This window comes from Monopterus albus, unplaced genomic scaffold (genome assembly GCF_001952655.1).
Source record: "Monopterus albus unplaced genomic scaffold, M_albus_1.0 scaffold209.1, whole genome shotgun sequence".
Taxonomy (NCBI): domain Eukaryota; kingdom Metazoa; phylum Chordata; class Actinopteri; order Synbranchiformes; family Synbranchidae; genus Monopterus; species Monopterus albus.
In genome coordinates, this window is record NW_018128089.1 from 1361498 (window position 1) to 1379301 (window position 17804).

The following is a 17804-nucleotide window of genomic DNA, read 5'->3' on the forward strand; positions in this document are numbered from 1 at the left end:
ACCCCTTCACTGACCATCTGTAAGAATGAGGATCAAGATGAGAAACAAAATTCTGAGTGAACTTCCTCTTTCTGTCGGTACAGGAAACAGAGACACACATATACACACAGAAACATGAACATCTTTTTAAGATATTAACATACCTGTCCTCTGAGTACTTGTCCGTGTGCTTGCTCATGATGTCACAGTGATGTCACGGTGTGTACTGACCAGCATGTAGGACCCACTGGACGTCGCTGTGTGTGTGTCAATGTCACAGCTTCCTCTCTCTCTCTCCCTCTGAAGGAGTTCCCACTCCAACTCTATGCCATTCACCCGCTCTCTCCCTCTTTGCTGGACAGGTTTGGCTGCATTTCACAGCAAAGCCACCACCTGATTGGCCGACGCTCACCTGCTCTGTGTGGACAGGTGAGACTGCAGATCAGCTTCAGTGTGACTTCATTAATGTCAACCAACCAGCTGCCGGGGATATTTAAAGCAGGAGGAAGTGCCGGGTGTCCTCCAGGTCCTACTGCCCACCACCTGATGCGCTCAGTAAGTTTCACTGTCATAATACAATTTATTATCCTTTTATTAAATTAGAGTATGATTCTAATGTATTATCTGTTTTTTATAGACTTCAGGAGGAAAACCTGAGAGAAATAAAAATAATCATGCTGAGAATGATAATTTTTTCCATTCACTTTTTTCATTCAAACATTTTACCGTATATCTAATCAACTTCACATCACTTCTTTTCAATACTGTAATGTAAAACCTAAAAAAAAAAAAACCCATACTTACTTTAAATTAAATTTCAAAAATATGACCTGAGAAGTTACAAATTTGTCTTGGGCACTGAGAAATTTGACTCACCATCTCAAAATTTTACTATTTTCTTTTATTAGAAATTAGTGAAAAAGTGAGTGTCCCATCCATGTGAATTAAAAAAAAAAATCACCTGAACCTTCTGATCACATCATCTGGGCTTAGTGTCACATACTTTCAATACTCTTGTCATCATTTTATTATCTCATGGTTTTATTTTCAGTGAAGTAAAAAAAAAAAAAAAAAAAAAATTTTAAGTATAAAAAATTACTAGCTAGACTTCTTTTTCTTTCGGCTGTTCCTGTTAGGGGTTGCCACAGCGAACCATCTGTTTCCATCTAACTCTATCCTCAGCATCCTCTATTCTCACCCCAGTTAATATATATATTTCAGTTCGTTTCTTAAAAAGTCTGAATTTGACTTCTTATTTTTTACTTTGTGTCAAAAATTTCATTTGGCTTGTGAAAATTCCTTGGCTTCAGTACTGTAATTATGAATAAAAAAAAACAAACAAAATCTGTATTGTAATTTTGAGTTTTACAGAAACTGAAGATCTTTTAGTGAAAATTTTAGTGAAGTTTAGTGAGGATGAACTTAATTCTGACCAAAATCTGATCCTGGATCTGAACACCTCTGCTGTCATTAGGCACTGATTAAAAGCTTAGACACACAATGACCCCTGACCTGCAGCGTCTCTGTCAGGTCTAACTGTACATGAAATCACTGGACTCTGTTCCAAACAGAAAGTTCACCAAATTTTTGGTTTTCAGACACTGTAATGTTTCTTCAGTTGGACCTGGATCGCACTTCTCCATGTTCCTATTAGGAAATGTGACGAGTCAGTGAAGCAGCAGCTCTCAGCCTGAAGCTGTTGCTGCCACGTTAACAGCTTTTTCCTGTTTCTTGCTGTCGACACGTTTGGGCTTTCAACTTAATAATGACTGTCTTAACAAAGCCGGTTTCCCAACATTAATACGTTGTGTTGTCTGACATGACTCCTCTGACATGACTTCCTGTTGATCAAACCTTCAGTTCTGTACAGTGTCAGCGGGACGTGAAGAGTCTGAAAGCAGCTGCACAGATTCAACAAAAAATATAAATCAAACCAACAGTCAGAAGAAAATTAACTGTTACCCTGTTTTCACATCTGTTTCTTTTATTCTGTAACATCCTGTTGCTGCAAACTCATCAGTTCCTCCTACTGTTTCACAATAAAAGCCTTAAGGTCTTTCCAGGCTAGCTGGAGAGTATCTGCTCCTCACCTGAAAAGTTTTGGAAATCAGGTAGTAGCAGAAAAGACAAACAGCTGCTGTCAGATGGTTTCTCACAGGGACTCACAGCCATGTTTACATCCTGTCAGATTTGATCCTGATGAACACCTCAAAGCCTCTCTGTGCAGAACCTGACCAGGCCCTAAAACAGGTTTAAACATTGCTGTAAAAACCTTATATTTAAAAACAAGGAGCCTGGAGACATCAGGATGTTACCACCACATTATAGTACCACAGGATTTTTGGCATTAATCTAAAACAATTTGTAAAACAATCAATCAGTTTTCAAAATTGTTGCCAATTAATAATCAGCTCCAAAGTCTAGCTTGGTTTCTGGGTAATGAAATGACAGGAACAGTTGGAGTTAGCAGCAGCTCAGCGACAGGTTTTTGCCCTGAGGCCCCTCAGGAGTTCGTCCGACCATGAACAGCAGCAGTGAGCTCTGCTTCAGACCAGTAACAGTTTCCTTTAACTCAGCAGAAACATTTCAGAGTTTAACAAAAGGAGCCAACAGCTCGCTGGGCTGATTCCATGTCACTTATCACCCGACAGCAGCTTCTGTTTGTCTTCACCAACCCGAACCCACACAGTGAGCCACAGTCCTGTCTGCAGTGCCACCTTGTGTACGACAAGTGGAGCTGCTCAGGTGTGTAATGATTTGCTGCAGCGAGTAAAACTGTGCTACACAATCAAAGGAAAGTCCCACACACTGTCTTTAAAAAAGTCCTTAAGTTCTGAATGTAAGCTTTTTGTCCAGGGGGAGTTTGGTGCAAAGATCCTGTGACTGCAACCCCCTGCAGACCTGAGTGTTCACACCGACGAGTCAAAGACGTGTCTGATTTGCAAGATCAGATATCATCTCCACAATGTCTAAATTAAACCCAATCCACTGTTTATCTGAAGGAAGTTTCAAACATGTTTGTCTGGATTTTAGCAGGTTCTGGATCAGACAACAGGAATTTGTGTTCAACTCTTCATATGTTCACAGCAGCATGTGACGTCATTTAAAACACATGGTTGGTCCCAAAAGACACAAACCTCAAAGTGGATTTTTTTTTTTTAATGTCCATGTTCAGATTTTTATCTAGAACATAAAAAAACCTTCAGTGACAGAAAACGCCTGTGTCTCTGCTACCTTCACTCCTCACGCCGTCGGCAGGTCGGAGGTCACTTCTCTCCTCTGTCAGCCACCATCTTGCTAAACTTCTCCTCCAGGTCCTGAGCATTGATGCGAGGCAGCCCGTCGTCCAGAGGACAGCCCTCTACCAGACTGTTCATCGGGGTAGGAGGAACCCGAGCCGCCTCCTCCTCCTCCTCCTCCACACCTCCGTCCTGCTCCTTCAGGAAGTCTTTCACGATGGGGAGGATCTTCTTACGAGATGCCAGACTGTTTCCTAGCAATTCAATAAAGGCACAAAATGACGACAGACATACACAGGCTTTACCTTTAGTCTCACTGTTTTCTTTTGTTTATTTCACAATAAACAAATGTGATCGGCTACAAAGTTCACTGCAGAATTGACCGCTGAATTCTGGGTTTTCCAGGAGATTTTCAGGACATTTCCAGTGACAAGGCTGGTGGCAACAACTGTTACAAAACCTGTAACTACAGGACTGAGGTCACACCAACTACTGCTGGTGAATATGAATGAATTCATTCTTGGGTGTTTTTAGCTACAGTGTGTAAAGTCGGCAGCACCTTGGTTTTGCCTGCTGCAGAAGGACCAGACACTGTCAGGAGGAACGTCAGCGGTGCAGAGCAGCTCAAGCTGGGGCCTAGCTGAGTGTTCACCAGTAAATTCTGATCAGGCTGCAACTACAACATGAAACCAGCAAACTACAGGCAGCACTACTAGGTCAAAGAAACGATAGGACAGGCACAGCCAAAACAACCCTTAAGCTGTTGATGGGACCAAAACTTGGATCAAAACGAAAGCGAAGGATCTGCCCACCATGCTGCAAGCGTCCAAAAAAGTGCTACTTCGTGTCCTCAGCATTGTCCCAAAAACACATGCAAGCACAACTGAAGTTAATGCAACATAATAGAAGTAACAGCAGCAGCTTACCCTGAACATGATCAATCATCTTTAAGACTTATCTAAATCTGTGTAAGACCTTTTCAGGCTGAGTGGTGGCACCATATCAGCTCACACACACATCCACGACCAGACGTGTACTAAAAGAGCAGTGCACCCTGCATGAGCTTCCATACAGCAAGATTTTTATTTTACACATGTGCACCTAACACAGTGACTGCAATGCTTCATGGGAGTTGCAGTTCTTCAGATTCACTCTTTAGTTGCTAACACAGTGAGTGGAGGAGGCTAACCCGGACTGAGCAGTTCCAAACACTGGTTGCGCTATGTAGACCTGCACCCCCATCCGGCAGCTCACCTTGCTGATAGGCTAAGATGTGAGGGTGGGGGCTGCTGATTGGCCTGAGGCTGAGGGCGGGGTTTCGGGCCTGTTCCAGGTACTGGCTCACCTGAGGAAGGACCACACGAGTAGATGTAACACCAGGTATACTACATAGTATCACCGTGTAGTATCAGTGTGTTTTAGGTGCCGTACCAGTGCATACCTGTTCCCTGCAGGTGGTGCTATGGCTGAACACAGCGAGTTCTCTGATTGGCTCTTTGCTCTCAGTGAAGGAGATGGTCATCAGCAGCAGCAGATCAAATCCAAACTTCTGACAGAAACCTGAGAGCTCTGCCTCCAGCTCTGCCCTCTGAAGGAACTCCTAAAAAACATGTTTCACATTCAAGTATTGCAGTATATCCAGAGGGACAAACTTCATTTAGAAACAGTAGCATGTAGCAGAGTGTAGGGGTCTGTAGTATTATGTAGTACAGTGCGGTAGGAACTGACCTCCAATGTGATGTAAAGAACAGAGATGGCGAGATGCAAACCTCCTGAAACAACTTTCATGTCCTTCAACAACATCTGTTCAGTGTTCAGACCTGAGGATGAAATACTCCATGTAATACTTTAAGATACTGCAACAAATACTTCCAAATATTTCAAGAGATGCTTCAAACACTCACAGTACTTCCACATGCTGCATCAAATTCTCCAAACATGTATGAACCTATTAACAGTGAGCAGTGCTTTCCAAAAGACTGCAATACCTGTTTCAAAGGTACTATAAATACTTGCACTGCTGTGATAAATACTTTACTCTGTCTCGAGTAAAGGCCTTCTCTGCTTGACATGCGTTTGTAGATTAACAGCTGTCCTTGGGTACAGGTGTGTGCAGATACTGTGACTCACCTGAGACGTCAAACTTGGCGTTCTGCAGCGCCTGGAAGAGAGCAACCCTCGGTGGCAGAGCGGGAAAACGGGTCTCCAACGCAGCAGCGTACTGACTGTCTTTAGGAGTCACTTTACCTGCTGCAGGTGCCATGTTCACACAGTCCAGCACAACTGTTGCTACAAACATAGCCAATCACACTGATCACTAATCAATGCTCTGTGGAAACCAGCAATACTGACAAACAAAAGCTGCAACAACAATGAAGAGAGTTGCACAGGTGAGGCGACCATTTGTGCAGGTGTTTACCATAGAGCAGCTGAGCAAGCTGCTGGTCCAGGATCTGTGGAGCTTCCTGGATAATGCGTTCAGTTACCAAGGTAGCGCAGGACCCCACCATCTCCACGGTAACACGACAGGAGGGGGAGGGCTCTCTCTCTAGCACATGGTGGTCAATCACCTCCACCACCGCTCCCTCCAGATCACTGTCCAAACTGCAGGAGAGAGATACAGGATAATGTAACAGGTGTGTAAGCACACCTCTCAGACTGTGACTACCCGTCAGTCAGGTGTTTGTACCTGGGCAGGATGTTGTGGTCCACCAGTGTCAGACGCAAGCGGCCGGCTTTGTGCAGCGCTCTCAGGTCCAGCTGGTCCCTGAACAGCAGGAGGTCCGGAGACAAACCAGTCTGTCGCAGCAGGAAAACATTGTCGGAGCGCAGCAACAGGTCTGACTGAGGGATGTTCAGCAGAGGGAGAGCAAGCATCTCACTCTGCATAGTCTGAGAGAGGGAGAGAGGAGGTCAGGACTGGCAGAGTAATTCATACACCACTGCACCACTGACCTCTTGTTGAACAAGGATGGGCCTCTCATGTTTCCTGGAGTTTGTTTAGTAGCTGGAGGACAACAGTGGAGGTCTACGGCGCAGAGCGATAAGCTAAACCAGGGTCTGGACTCACACACCTTACGGTGAGAGCACCACATTCACTGGTGCTGCTGGTCTCTGGACTGGGGTTGTGGAGCATTACTACTGTACTGATGTGGAAATGACATCACACTGAACTGACCATATGAGGTCATGTAAGAGGCTATGCCTTATTATTTAAATATCAGCTTTTCTATGAGAGTTCACTGCACAAATAGGTGACTGGCAACATGTTTCCGTCTGAGTGCAGGACGTCTGAAATGGCGTGGTCCAGATTTACCAAACACAACCAGCTACGTAACTCAAATGGAAAGACGGTAAATGTCTATATTTCACTAAATATACAGTACATAGAGTTGTGTTCATCTGATCCCAGGTCTGATCAGACAGTCTCACCTTTGACAGAAAGTAGGCAAAGGCCAGAGCGGACACCATGGAGTCCACATCGCAGGCCTCGTTCCCCAGAACCACATGGAACCCTGGTCCTGCCTGGTCTGCGTTCACCTGGACAAGGAGACCAGGAAGCACCATTCAGTTCTGGTCATTTACTTATTGTAACGTTGCAAAGTGCAGGTCTACCAGTGGTTCCTCGAGTCCACAGAAGTAGAACGGGAGGCAGAGCCTTTAGCTGTCAAGCTCCTCTCCTGGAGGAACCAGCTCCCAGTCTCAGTTCAGGAGGCAGACATCCTCTCTACCTTTAAGACTGGACTTTAGACTTTCCTTTTTGATAAAGCTTATAGTTAGGTTGATATTATTGTTCTATCAATTATTATATGGAATAGTGTTATAATATTGTATAGTGTTATGTAAATGCTGTTTGTATTTATACATAAAATTATATATTGTAGTGTTGCATATGTGCATTGTATGTACTATATAAATACATACAAACAATATGTATATATGTATGTGTACTCTGAATATGTATATTGTGGATACTGAAAGGTACTCGTAATGTTGTGATACAGTGCCTATAAAAACTATTCACCCCCTTGGATGTTTTACCCTTTTATTGATTTTATAAATCAATCATGGTCAATATAATTTCTTTTTTGACAAAAAAATAAGTACAAAAAACCTCTGTCAAAAGTGAAAACAGGTTTCTACAAAGTAATGTCAATTAAATAAAAATATGCAATGGGAAATAAGTGATTGCATAAATAATGACTCCCTTTAAAATGACTGAGCTAATTTAACAAAGGTCCAGCCTCTAAACTGACAAAATGTGACACAAAACAAGCCAGATAAACAAACAAACAGATATGGTGTGTGTGTGTGGGGGGGGGCATTAATTTTGTGAAGTGATAGAATTCGTCTCATTGCTTTTTAAGGATAGTAAGATTATAATACTCATACTAGTGAAAATAAGTGTTAAGTCTATGGTTGATTGTACAGAAACCAAAGAGAGTTTTAAAAGAAGATATTTCAGTTCGACCTGCCCCAGGAGCTGTAGATTACAGTTCTACAGCGGAATCTTCGAGTCTGTTCTCTGCACCTCCATCACTGTCTGGTTTGGCTCAGCAACCAAACAGGACAAGTACAGACTTCAGCGGACAGTCAGGACTGCAGAAAAAGGTCATTGGTGTGAGCCTGCCCTCCACTTCACGGGTCAAAAGGAGGGCGGAGAGGATCACTGCAGACCCCTCACACCCCGGATACAATCTGTTTGAACTCCTTCCCTCTGGATGGTGTTACAGGTCAATGTGCACCAAGACAACCAGGTACAGGGACAGTTTCTTCCCCCAGGCTATCACTCTGATGAACACTTAACAGTATGACAATAACCCTCAGTACAATACCTGTAAATATGCCTCGTACAGATTATACAGATTCGTACACATCTTTATTTTTAAGTACTCTGTTTTTATCTCATTTCAATGAGCATTCCTTTGTTGTTTGCATTGTTTACTGTCTGTTTATACTGCTTATTCTGTATTGTTTGCACTGTTTGTTGCTGTTAATACTGCTTATTTTGTTATATTACACAGCCTTATGCTGGTTTACTGTTTGCACATTGAGAGCCGATGTACCCGAGTCAAATTACTTGTATGTCTGTCACACCTGGCCAATAAAGCTGATTCTGATTGTACAGTTTCTGAAAATGCAGTCATAAAAACTCTACACCTTTTCCTCAGAAGGTTAAATTTCTCTTTAACTTAACACCAGATCCATTACCCACAACCAGAACAGGTCTGTCTGCTGATATTCAACCGTTTGCATCAAATCATCCTCCCAAAAACGTTAGTGATTCTCAGAAAAGGGAAAAAAATTAAAAGCATCACATGAACTACAACCTTCTACAGAAACCAGAAAGGTGAGACTTAAGAGTAAAACAACCGAACACTGTTTTTATACGTTTTTACTTTTGTGTCAGACACTGCCAGCTTTGCGTTTTCTGAGTATAATTTTGTTCAAAATTTTTAATACAAGGGTGGTGTGCTGGTTAGCGCTGTTGCCTCACAGTGAGAAGGCTCCGGGTTCGAGCCCCAGCCGACCTGGGACCTTTCTGTGCGGAGTTTGCGTGGGTTCTCGTCGGGTGCTCCGGCTTCCTCCCACGGTCCAAAGACATGCAGCATAGGTTGATTGGTGTCTCTAAATTGCCCGTAGGAGTGATTGTGTGTGTGAGTGGTTGTCTGTGTGTTAGCCCTGTGATGGACTGGTGACCTGTCCAGGGTGTACCCCGCCTCTTGCCTGCAGCTGGCTGGGATTGTCTCCAGCCCCCTGTGACCCCGTTTGGGACTAAGTGGTTTGGAAAATCGATGGATGGATTTTTAATACATTTGTATACTGTCCAATTATTGATATGACCGGAAGTGTATTCTGAAAGTTGTGATTGACCGGAAGCCCTTCAGTAGAATCTTATGCATCTTCACACACCTGTGCATAATAAATAAACGACTGTTGGTGTTGTGTCGCAAGTGGACAGCACAAAGAATTGCGACGGTATTAATTCATTAGAATTTCTCCTCCACAGACAGGTAAACAGCGGTATATGTACCGATGAAAAGAGATGTGACACTCTAAACAAAGTGGGTAACTGAGAAACTCCATATTGTATCTGGCATAATGCAGACATAGTAGCTTCTCCAGTTTTACAACAATTCTCTCTAATGCTAAAGAATCAACACATTAACAGACATGTCACGTGTTTTTTTGTTTTTTTTTTACTTACCGTTACGTCCCACCGATTAGTGGAATTAGTGGAAACATCACTCCCTTTCAAGTAACTCCAAGGTCAGTAAATCCAACCGGTGGTCACTGAGCCGAGCGCCGAACCCCCCCAAATACATTCCCAAAGTAATAAAGTTAATTCCAACAGGTAGCTCCGATAATAACCTCAATTCACAAATTGGGCGCAGTTGAAAAATTCCACTTTTATAATAGCACAGTGGATATTTTTGAAATATTTTTTAAATTATTTTTTACATTGCTTTACTGAAAATATACAGAACTAGAAACGCAATATAACATTTTGCCAATATGATTAAGGCACCGGCGGATGTCAGGCAAGCTGAATGCTTAACAGCCTGGATTTATGCCCATTCAACGAAATACTTCATTTTGCTTTTGCGAGACTTTGCTTCTGCAAAGAAAAACTACAACATACGATCGCCTTGTTTTTTAGCTGTAGGTCACGTCTAAGATGAGAATTCAGCGTTGTAACATTGTAGATAAGTTAAAAAAAACACACACACAAGGAAAAGCATGCTACGGGCCCTTTAAACTGTATAAGCTAACAGGCTAACACATCTAACAGGGGCTATTTGCTGGCTAACGCTAATGAACGTGTTTTACCTGCGCAGCTCGACGGCAGCTCGACAGAAATTCCTCCATATCCTGCTAGCTGCTAACGTCCCCGCTCTTGCTGCTCCTCAAAGTCAATTCGGTTAACGGATACGGTAAACTGTTTCAGCCGGCTCACCAAACAGCGGGCTGACAGCCTCAAACACTGTTATCGTTAACCACAACGCATGACTACCAGGATTGCGGGAATGTTGTTGGTGTTGCGGGTAAAAGGTCATGATGCTTTTAGGGTCATGTTTAAATCTCGGAAATACGCGAGTTCGCTGCTGCTGTTTTCTGCTGAGAAAAATCAAACCCATAAAAGAGAAAACAGAGTCTGTCCGTGCCTGCTGCTGTTTACTGTTGGTGTTGTTGGTGCAGAATAAATAAATGAAGCAGTAAAGTTGTGGTTTTATGAAAAAGTAAATATTTTCAAAAGTTGTAATTTTCTGAGATGCTAATTTTAAACTCATTAGGGGAAACAGTATTATTCTTCTTTCTGAAGACATTTGGTCAAACAAACTGTTATCTCAAATCTTAGATTAGTGTCCACCAGCAGCAATAAACACGTACAGCATAAAAACAGACGGGTAGGAGGTAAAACAGACCTCAAGTTTACAAGGTGAAAATGAACATTTTCCAGTGTAGGGCACAAGAAACTGTGGAACATGTTTTTATGAATTGTCCCAGCTTCAGGAGGGAGAGGCAGTTATTTAAAAATACAGTTTTTTAGCAGTGGAATGAACTTGAGGAGTTGACAAAAAGCTAAGGGGATTTAGGATAGAGCACTTATTAGGCTTTTAGAGAATACAGGGCTAAGCAAGTGAACTGAGTGTGTTTTTTTTTTAATATGGTAATATTAAAATAAAACGGTAGTAGGCCGTTCTGATCCACACTCCAGTCTAGAAGGTGGCGGTAATGTACCTAAAGCCGTTTGCCAACCGCGATTATATAGAAATGAGCATAGCAAGGCGGCATGGCCGAATGGAACTATGGGTAATGTAGTGTTTTTCAGTTTCTTTTGTAGTTCGACCGCTCTTGACGCACAAATGCTTGTAGACTATCTGAAATGGCCCAGCAACAAACACTTATTTTCATTATCAGTCATCTGTTGATTAGTTTCTCAATCAATCGTTTGATTCATAGAACATCTGAAAATGATAATGAATGCCACAGCTTCAAATATTGTTTTATGTCTGACACCAGTCCAAAACCCTAAAGTATTCAATTGAATGTTAGTGTTTCACAAAGGTGTAGTTTTGCATATGGACAGTAGGGACATGTCCCCACCAATATTTTATGAGGACAGAAACATCCTTACCAATATTAAAGCAAACACGTGCACAGTATCTTTGGAGTGAAGTCATATTAGATCATTACCATATGCTTGACCTATTGAAAGAGAGGACATGATCTAAAGCTCAGGTTACGTGCAAATGTCATATTTACTCCCAGACACCAAGGAGGTAATAGTATGGAAGCAAATCTGCACCATAATTTTGAGGGTGTTTGAACCACATTTTGAGTACTATTGGGTTTGCAACTCAGCATTTGAAAGCATGCAGACATGCAGATTTGTAAGTGCAAATACAAATTTGGCAGTTATACAGGCAATGCGTGCTCTCAGACTCCTCTACTGCAGTTTGTGTGAGTCTGTTTGCACCAGAAGTTTTGAAAGCGCACAAAACAAGATGAGAGAGAGAGAGATATTTTACTTTAATGGCTGTTCTGGGCTCAGCTTGACATTTTCTGAGCCAAAACACTCATGTTCAGGTTGTTAAACTCAAACAGAAATCTTGGACATCATATCTGAGCAGTGTTTGTGTGAAAAAGCAGAAAACAGGCCAATTTAAAAGTTGCTTCATCATTTATATATTTAATTCTAATTTTATTTTTACTTTATTTTTCAAATGGCTTAATTCTTTGTTTTCCACAGTGGCATTCAGTCACTTTATTTCGTATTTAAAAAAAAAGCTTATTTTATGTTTGAAAGTGTAACGTTTAGGTTCTGATCATCTCTGCAGACAGTTTAACACCATTCATCACACCAGCTGAGAGTTGCTGATTTTTTTTTCTTCTTAGTGTCAGTATTAAATCTGGACATTGTGGCTGTAATGAACACTGTAGCCTGCAGGGGGAGCTGGCACAACTCAGTGATTTGGGTTTCCATGTTAATGCTGATGTAAACTTTTATCAAACTGTGGCTTTAAAAACATCAGAGATGATCAGAAACTGAAGTCACATGGGGACATTTGACCCGACTGCTCACAGCATTACGGGAAGTCCGGGACAATGCATTCACTGTCAATCTGACTGAAACATGTTTCTGTTTGTGAATGAAGTCATTCTATTCAGTAATCAGCTAGTTCCTGCCAGCAGACATATGGAAAGCTCCGTGACCTCCAACCTCAGCTGCTGCAGCAGGTCGGTGGCCTCCAACCTCCGGAGAGAAGGTCTAGATCTTCTCCACATAGTTTCCAGGAAACATCCCCTCTTTGCCCCGCAATCGTCCGAACCACCAACCAGACGGATCTGAGGACAGAGATGAGTATGAGTGCTCGGTACATATAAAGACCAGAATGTGAATTGGTCTGCTTTTAAATTACATAGCCTGCAGTTACTTAATGACACTGGCAGTAATTTAAAAGGAGATAAGAGCAGAAGAGTTGGCAGCTGTAGCAGTAGTACTACTAACAGTAACAGTAGCATTAACAGCAGCAATAGTATTAAAATAGTAGTAGCTATACTGCTAACAGTAGTAGCAATAGCTGGATTAAGAGCAGTACTAGCAACCGTAGTAGCAGTACCTTCAGTGAGTATTTCAATGACATCTTCAGCGTTAAAGCTGAGCTCGTCTGTGTCCTGGGCATCGTAGGCGTACAGAGCTCTGCATTGAGGAGACCGAGGTTTCGGTCTGGGTGCCGGTTTGGGTCGACCTGCTCCAGGAGGAGGCCTCACCTCCTTCGATCGCCGCCGGTGCAGCCTGCAAGCAACATGCAGGGAATGCAGTACTGTGTCATATATTTACAGTGAAGCAACAGTGTTTTAAAGTTGAGGGTTGATGTGACTGGAGCAATGCTGGTTCAAGTCCCTGAGGGACATTTACCCTGACTGTACACAAGGTTATGGGGACACCGTCATCCAGGTGGTGTCAGCAGGTGGGTAGTGCTGATACTGCTGACACAGGTTAAACTAGCTCTGAATAGTTACTAGTTAAATACTGCTGTGATTGGCTAAACTAGCAATACTTGTTATACCAGTGACAATTAATGTAGGACCAGAACTGCTGGTTACACTGTAGTAGTGATGCTCATTACTGGTTATAAAGGTGGCCCTGGTTCTACTGGTTATCCTGGATTTCTCCCAATGGTCTCACCCTGCGGCACCCTCTTCAGGGACGTCCATGAAGCCCATGTCATATTGCTGCGGGAGTCGACTGTCGGGGTAACGAGGGCTCTGGATGCGAGGCAGACTGGGCTGCTCCATGCTGGAATGTTGCCTGAGTAGGGAGCCTCTGGAGGAGGAGGAGCTTCCTCTGGGCGCTCTGCCCCCTTTGGAGAGAGGTGCTAGAAAAGAAGTTTAAAAAAAAAAAATTACATCCAACATGGCAAGTGATGCCCTGACACCTGAAGGTTTTTAAGCTGGTACCTGAGTTGTACTGGCTGGTGTGCGGGGCCTTGCTCCCCATGTAGCGACTCTTGCGGTTGTCCCTCCTTGTTGGTCCTACAAACAGACAGGAGGTGAGGAGCAGCCCACAGGGTGCTGTTACAGCAGCTGAATCCCGTCAGAACTTACGTGAGTTTTTAGGTAGACCCGGTCCAATTGAGACCTGTAGCACCTTCCCACTGGGCTTCAAGACAGCTTCATCACCCTGACCCACCTGGAACTGGATCTGTCTGGACCCTGCAGAGCTGAATGGACCCCACCCACCCTTCTTCACCTTAAACTCCAAACTAAAGGGCAGAGACAGGGAGGGAAACAAGTTCAGTTTAAATCCTGAAAACCGCTACAGGTGTTTTAGCTCCACGTTAGCAGGTCAGTGGATCGCAATGTCTGATTCAGCTGACAACAGCTGCAGATGTTACAGGAAGAATGACCTATGTAGAAAACTCTCTGTACTCACAGGTTGTTGAATTTGAGTGGCAATTTCTTCTGAGTTTTGTCCTGATAACGTTTCACCAGAAGACTCAGGAACTCAGTTTTAAAGACGCTCTGAAGAACACTGTCATACTCCACCTCATGGATAATGAAGAAGTCATCCTGCAGGGTGCTGAAAGACAGGAAGAGTGCAGAGTCATTATATGCAATAATTAGGATTGTGACTAGCCTTAGGAAAGAAACTGTTCATAAATCTGGTGAATCGTGCTTTCTCCTCGGGGGCAAAGGTCAAATAGATAACGGCCAGGGTGGGAACAGTCTCCAACAACGTGTTTAGCTCTGAAGAGGTAGCGGGTATTCACAGTGTCCTGGAGTGAGGGACACTCAGCTTTTTTTGTGGGCTGCTGAGAAACCAGCATACCCCACTGAGGCAGTATGTTAGCGCACTCTCTATAGCAGAGTGGTAGAAGGCCACCAGCAGCTTACTGCATAGATTGTTCTTTTTTAGGATGCGCAGGAAGTGTAGCCGCTGCTGGAGAGGCTGTCACATGGGTTCCCAGGAATTTGAGACTGTGATCTCTTTCCACACAATCTCCATTTATGAAGATGGGAGGTGGCCCACTCTGCACTTCCTGACGTCTGAGTTCTTTCAGAAGGTTTTTGTGTTCAGTATCAGGTTGTTGGCCTCAATAGGCGGACTCATACCCTCTTGAGATTAGTCCAACTACTGTGGTGTCATCCGCATATTTAATGACAGAATCGGAGGTATGGATTGTTGTGCACTTGTATGTGTAGTGAATAGAGTGGAGGGCTCAGCACAGCCTTGTGGGGAGCCAGTGTTGAGTGTAAAGGTGGAGGAGAAGTGGGGGCCGAGCTTAACAGACTGATGGAGGTTTGTGAGAATGTCCATGAGATGTGAGCAGGGAGTCCCAGGTGGAGCTGTTTCCTGATCAGTATGTCTGGTATAATGGTATTAAAGACTGAGCTATAATCAATGAAAAGCATCTGGACATAGGTCCCTCTGTGTTCCAGGTGATCAAGTGCTGTGTGTAGCGCTATGGTAATGGCATCCTCTGTGGACCTGTTTGACCTGTATAGGAATTGATGGGGGTCAAAGGTGGGTTTTAATAGTCTCACAAAGCAACCTCAGAACAATGCAAATAAGTGTGATGGTTCTGTAATCACTTAGACCATCTACAGCAGGCTTTTTTGGAACTGGGATGATAGTGGCGGATTGAAGGCAGGGTGGGACAACAGCCTGTGCCAGACACACTGAAGATCAGAATCAGAATCAGCTTTATTGGCCAGGTGTGTCATCTCCACTGTTATGAGTGTGCCTGTTTGTGAAGACAGCAGCAAGTTGATAAGCACACGCCCAGAGTACCTTGTCGGGTCCTCCATCCATGCCAGCAGCCTTCCTTGGGTTCATCAATTTGAACACCTGCTTTACACAGCATGTACTTGGGTCATGGTATCGGGTAGAAATCTGTGTGAAAGCAGAGCCTTCATCTCAAACTCTGCTAGCAAAGCATTGATGCTGGAGCTTGTGGTGCCTTTATAGTTTGTAATATGCTGTACTTGTTACAGCTGCCTTGTGTTGTTATTCGTGAAGTGGTCCACACACCTCTTTTTAGGTTGGCTCTCACAATACCGTACATGGCCCTGTCTCCTGACTTTAAGGCAGGGGGGCAGCTGGGCCTCAGGGAATAGAGCGGTCATCTCCCCATTGGAAGGTTGGTGATTTGATTCTCTGTATTGCCAGTTCTTGTGTTGAAGTGTCCTTGCGCAAGACACTGAACCCCTAGTTGCCCCTGGTGGCCAGGCAGCAACTGACAGTGCTGGCATCGGTAAAAAACTTCCTCACGGGGATTAAGATTAAACTTTCCTTTTTGATAAAGCTTATAGTTAGGGGCTGGCTCAGGTGAGCCTGAGCCTTCCCTTAACTTTGCTGTTATAGGCCTAGGCTGCTAGGGAGTTTTTCCTGTCCGCTGTCACCAAGTGCTGCTCAAGGGGGATTTGTGGGTTTTTCCACTATAATATTAATAACATTAAGGCCTGGCCCTGGTTCTATTTCTAGATCTAGCTGAAGTTTTTTGGCTTCTAATTGTAGTACAAGTGATACTAGCTTCTAACTCTGCTTTCTGTTCAGAATTTTGCCATGGCTTTAGGTGTGGTTCTATCACTAGGTCTTGTTCTAACTATGCCCCTGGACCTAAATGTAGTTCTATTTCTAGTTCTAATTCCAGTTGTTGTTCTGGTACTACTTCAGATATTGAACTTGGTCCTGGTCGTATCTTAGTTACAGTTTGGGTCACACCTGTAGTTATAGATCAAATTCTGGTCCCGTTTTTAATTGTACTTCTAGTTCTGACAATGGTTGGTGTAGTTCTACTTTTAGGTCTGGTTCCAGTTGTAATTCTGGTCTTGGTTCCAGTTCTGGTTCTGCCCCTAGTTTTGGTTTTACTTCTGATCGAGGTTCTTTTATTTGTCTTTCTTCGACTTTTCACTCTGACTCAAGTTCTAGTTCCAGTTGTGTAACTAGCTGTAATTCTAGTTCTATTTCAGATCCTGGACCCGTCATTGATTCTAGTTTTAGTACCTGCCCTGGCTCTAGTTCTTGTAGTCCTAGTTGTGGCCCTGGTTCTGGTAATAGTTTTAATGCTAGTTTTAATACTTTGTCCTGGTCAAACTTCTGGCTGTGGCTCTGGTAATAGTTCTACTTGTGGTGCTAGTTCTAGCCCAGGTGGTAGTTCTGGTACTAAATTTGGAGCTGGTTCTATTGGTATACCTCAGGGAAACAGATTGGATCTTGTTGAGCTCGATCTTCCTTTTGAGAACCTCCTGGATCTGGCCCTTATCTGGACCCTGCTTCACCTTCTCTCGACCAATCAAGTACAGGAACTTTGGGGTCAGGATGAGGTCACGTTTCACAGTCTGTGGACACAGAATCAGAGAGATCAGGCCAATGTGATGGTTTTGTGTCTTTAGGTCAGTCTGACTGACTTTCCATCACAGCATGTTAACAGCAACTACAGACAGAGGTTTCCGGCTGAACAGCAGCTGCGCTGTAGTCCAGGAACTCACCAGCTACTGTATGTTAACCGGATTTTCCAAGATTGAGGTGACATTCACAGAGAAGCAGAACTCTTCCCTTAAGCAGAACCAGGAACCTGAATTTACCTGGTTTAAAGACTTTCCTTGTCAAGGTAAGTCTTATAGCCCTGAGAGCAAATCTAAAGAGGTAAACCAGCATTTTGGTAAAATATGTGAGTTATTTTCCACATCAAGCTGTATGCTGTTTATACCTGTGACCAACAAAGTATGAGCTCTGGTCTTGGATTATGTCACTTACCTGTCAGAACAGAGTAATCTGAAGTAAAGTCAGTGCAGGGTGATTTTATCTTTCTAAGATAGACCTCGTTTGAATACAGCACAGAGCCTAACTTGAGCACAGAGAAAGAAGGAAGGAAACAAAGGGTTGTCCCCTTTGTTTCCTTCCATCAATCAAACTGTTTAAAGGTCTGTAATATTTACCTTGAATCTTCTGTCATATTTGACCACAACATCTGCAAAGTCGATCCTTTCTCTGCGGCCGACGAACTGTCTGACCTCAGGATGGTTGTCTGTCCCAATGTAGTCGCCCACAAAGTTCCTGTTGATGCTGTTTCT

The 17804-nt window shown here is 43.4% G+C and overlaps 3 protein-coding genes across 5 annotated transcripts in view; all 3 read right to left on the minus strand.

Annotated features, from left to right (window-relative positions):
• bnipl (BCL2 interacting protein like) overlaps positions 1–395 on the minus strand; it is an 8760-nt gene extending 8365 nt beyond the window's left edge. The window contains exon 1 of the mRNA XM_020618774.1: positions 144–395. Within this exon, the coding sequence (XP_020474430.1) occupies positions 144–178 (35 nt within the window). The 5' untranslated portion in view covers positions 179–395. The remainder of the gene's footprint in view (positions 1–143) is intronic.
• A 1508-nt stretch (positions 396–1903) lies between these two features.
• On the minus strand, positions 1904–10330 carry prune (prune exopolyphosphatase). Of its 3 annotated transcripts, XM_020618772.1 has the most exons (10): positions 10050–10325; positions 6651–6758; positions 5908–6110; positions 5638–5822; positions 5349–5507; positions 4947–5038; positions 4660–4818; positions 4473–4563; positions 3214–3472; positions 1909–2220 (listed from the first exon to the last, which is right to left on the minus strand). In XM_020618772.1, the coding sequence occupies exons 1-9, from the start codon at positions 10086–10088 to the stop codon at positions 3246–3248; spliced, it is 1263 nt and encodes a 420-aa protein (XP_020474428.1). In that variant the 5' UTR covers positions 10089–10325; the 3' UTR covers positions 1909–2220; positions 3214–3245. The 3 variants fall into 3 exon arrangements, with proteins under 3 accessions (XP_020474427.1, XP_020474428.1, XP_020474429.1); XM_020618771.1 differs by having other exon boundaries at positions 1904–3472; XM_020618773.1 differs by lacking the exon at positions 1909–2220 and having other exon boundaries at positions 3353–3472; positions 4650–4818; positions 10050–10330.
• Positions 10331–11731: 1401 nt separating this feature from the next.
• The window catches only part of myo1eb (myosin IEb), a 19158-nt gene continuing 13085 nt past the window's right edge, over positions 11732–17804 (minus strand). Inside the window, exons 21-28 of the mRNA XM_020618710.1 lie at positions 17670–17802; positions 16924–17069; positions 14161–14307; positions 13833–13990; positions 13686–13760; positions 13414–13603; positions 12845–13020; positions 11732–12569 (exon numbers count right to left, since the gene is read on the minus strand). Coding sequence (XP_020474366.1) covers positions 12493–12569; positions 12845–13020; positions 13414–13603; positions 13686–13760; positions 13833–13990; positions 14161–14307; positions 16924–17069; positions 17670–17802 — 1102 coding nt within the window. The 3' untranslated portion in view covers positions 11732–12492. The remainder of the gene's footprint in view (positions 12570–12844; positions 13021–13413; positions 13604–13685; positions 13761–13832; positions 13991–14160; positions 14308–16923; positions 17070–17669; positions 17803–17804) is intronic.

Coding starts and splice junctions, on each gene's coding strand:
- prune (XM_020618771.1), bottom strand. CDS start 10,088: ATGGAGGAATTTCTGTCGAGCTGCCGTCGAGCTGCGCAG. Junction 6,111..6,650: donor TTGCCTACTTTCTGTCAAAG/GTGAGACTGTCT, acceptor TCCCTCTCTCAG/ACTATGCAGAGTGAGATGCT. Junction 4,819..4,946: donor TTCTTTACATCACATTGGAG/GTCAGTTCCTAC, acceptor CATGTTTTTTAG/GAGTTCCTTCAGAGGGCAGA.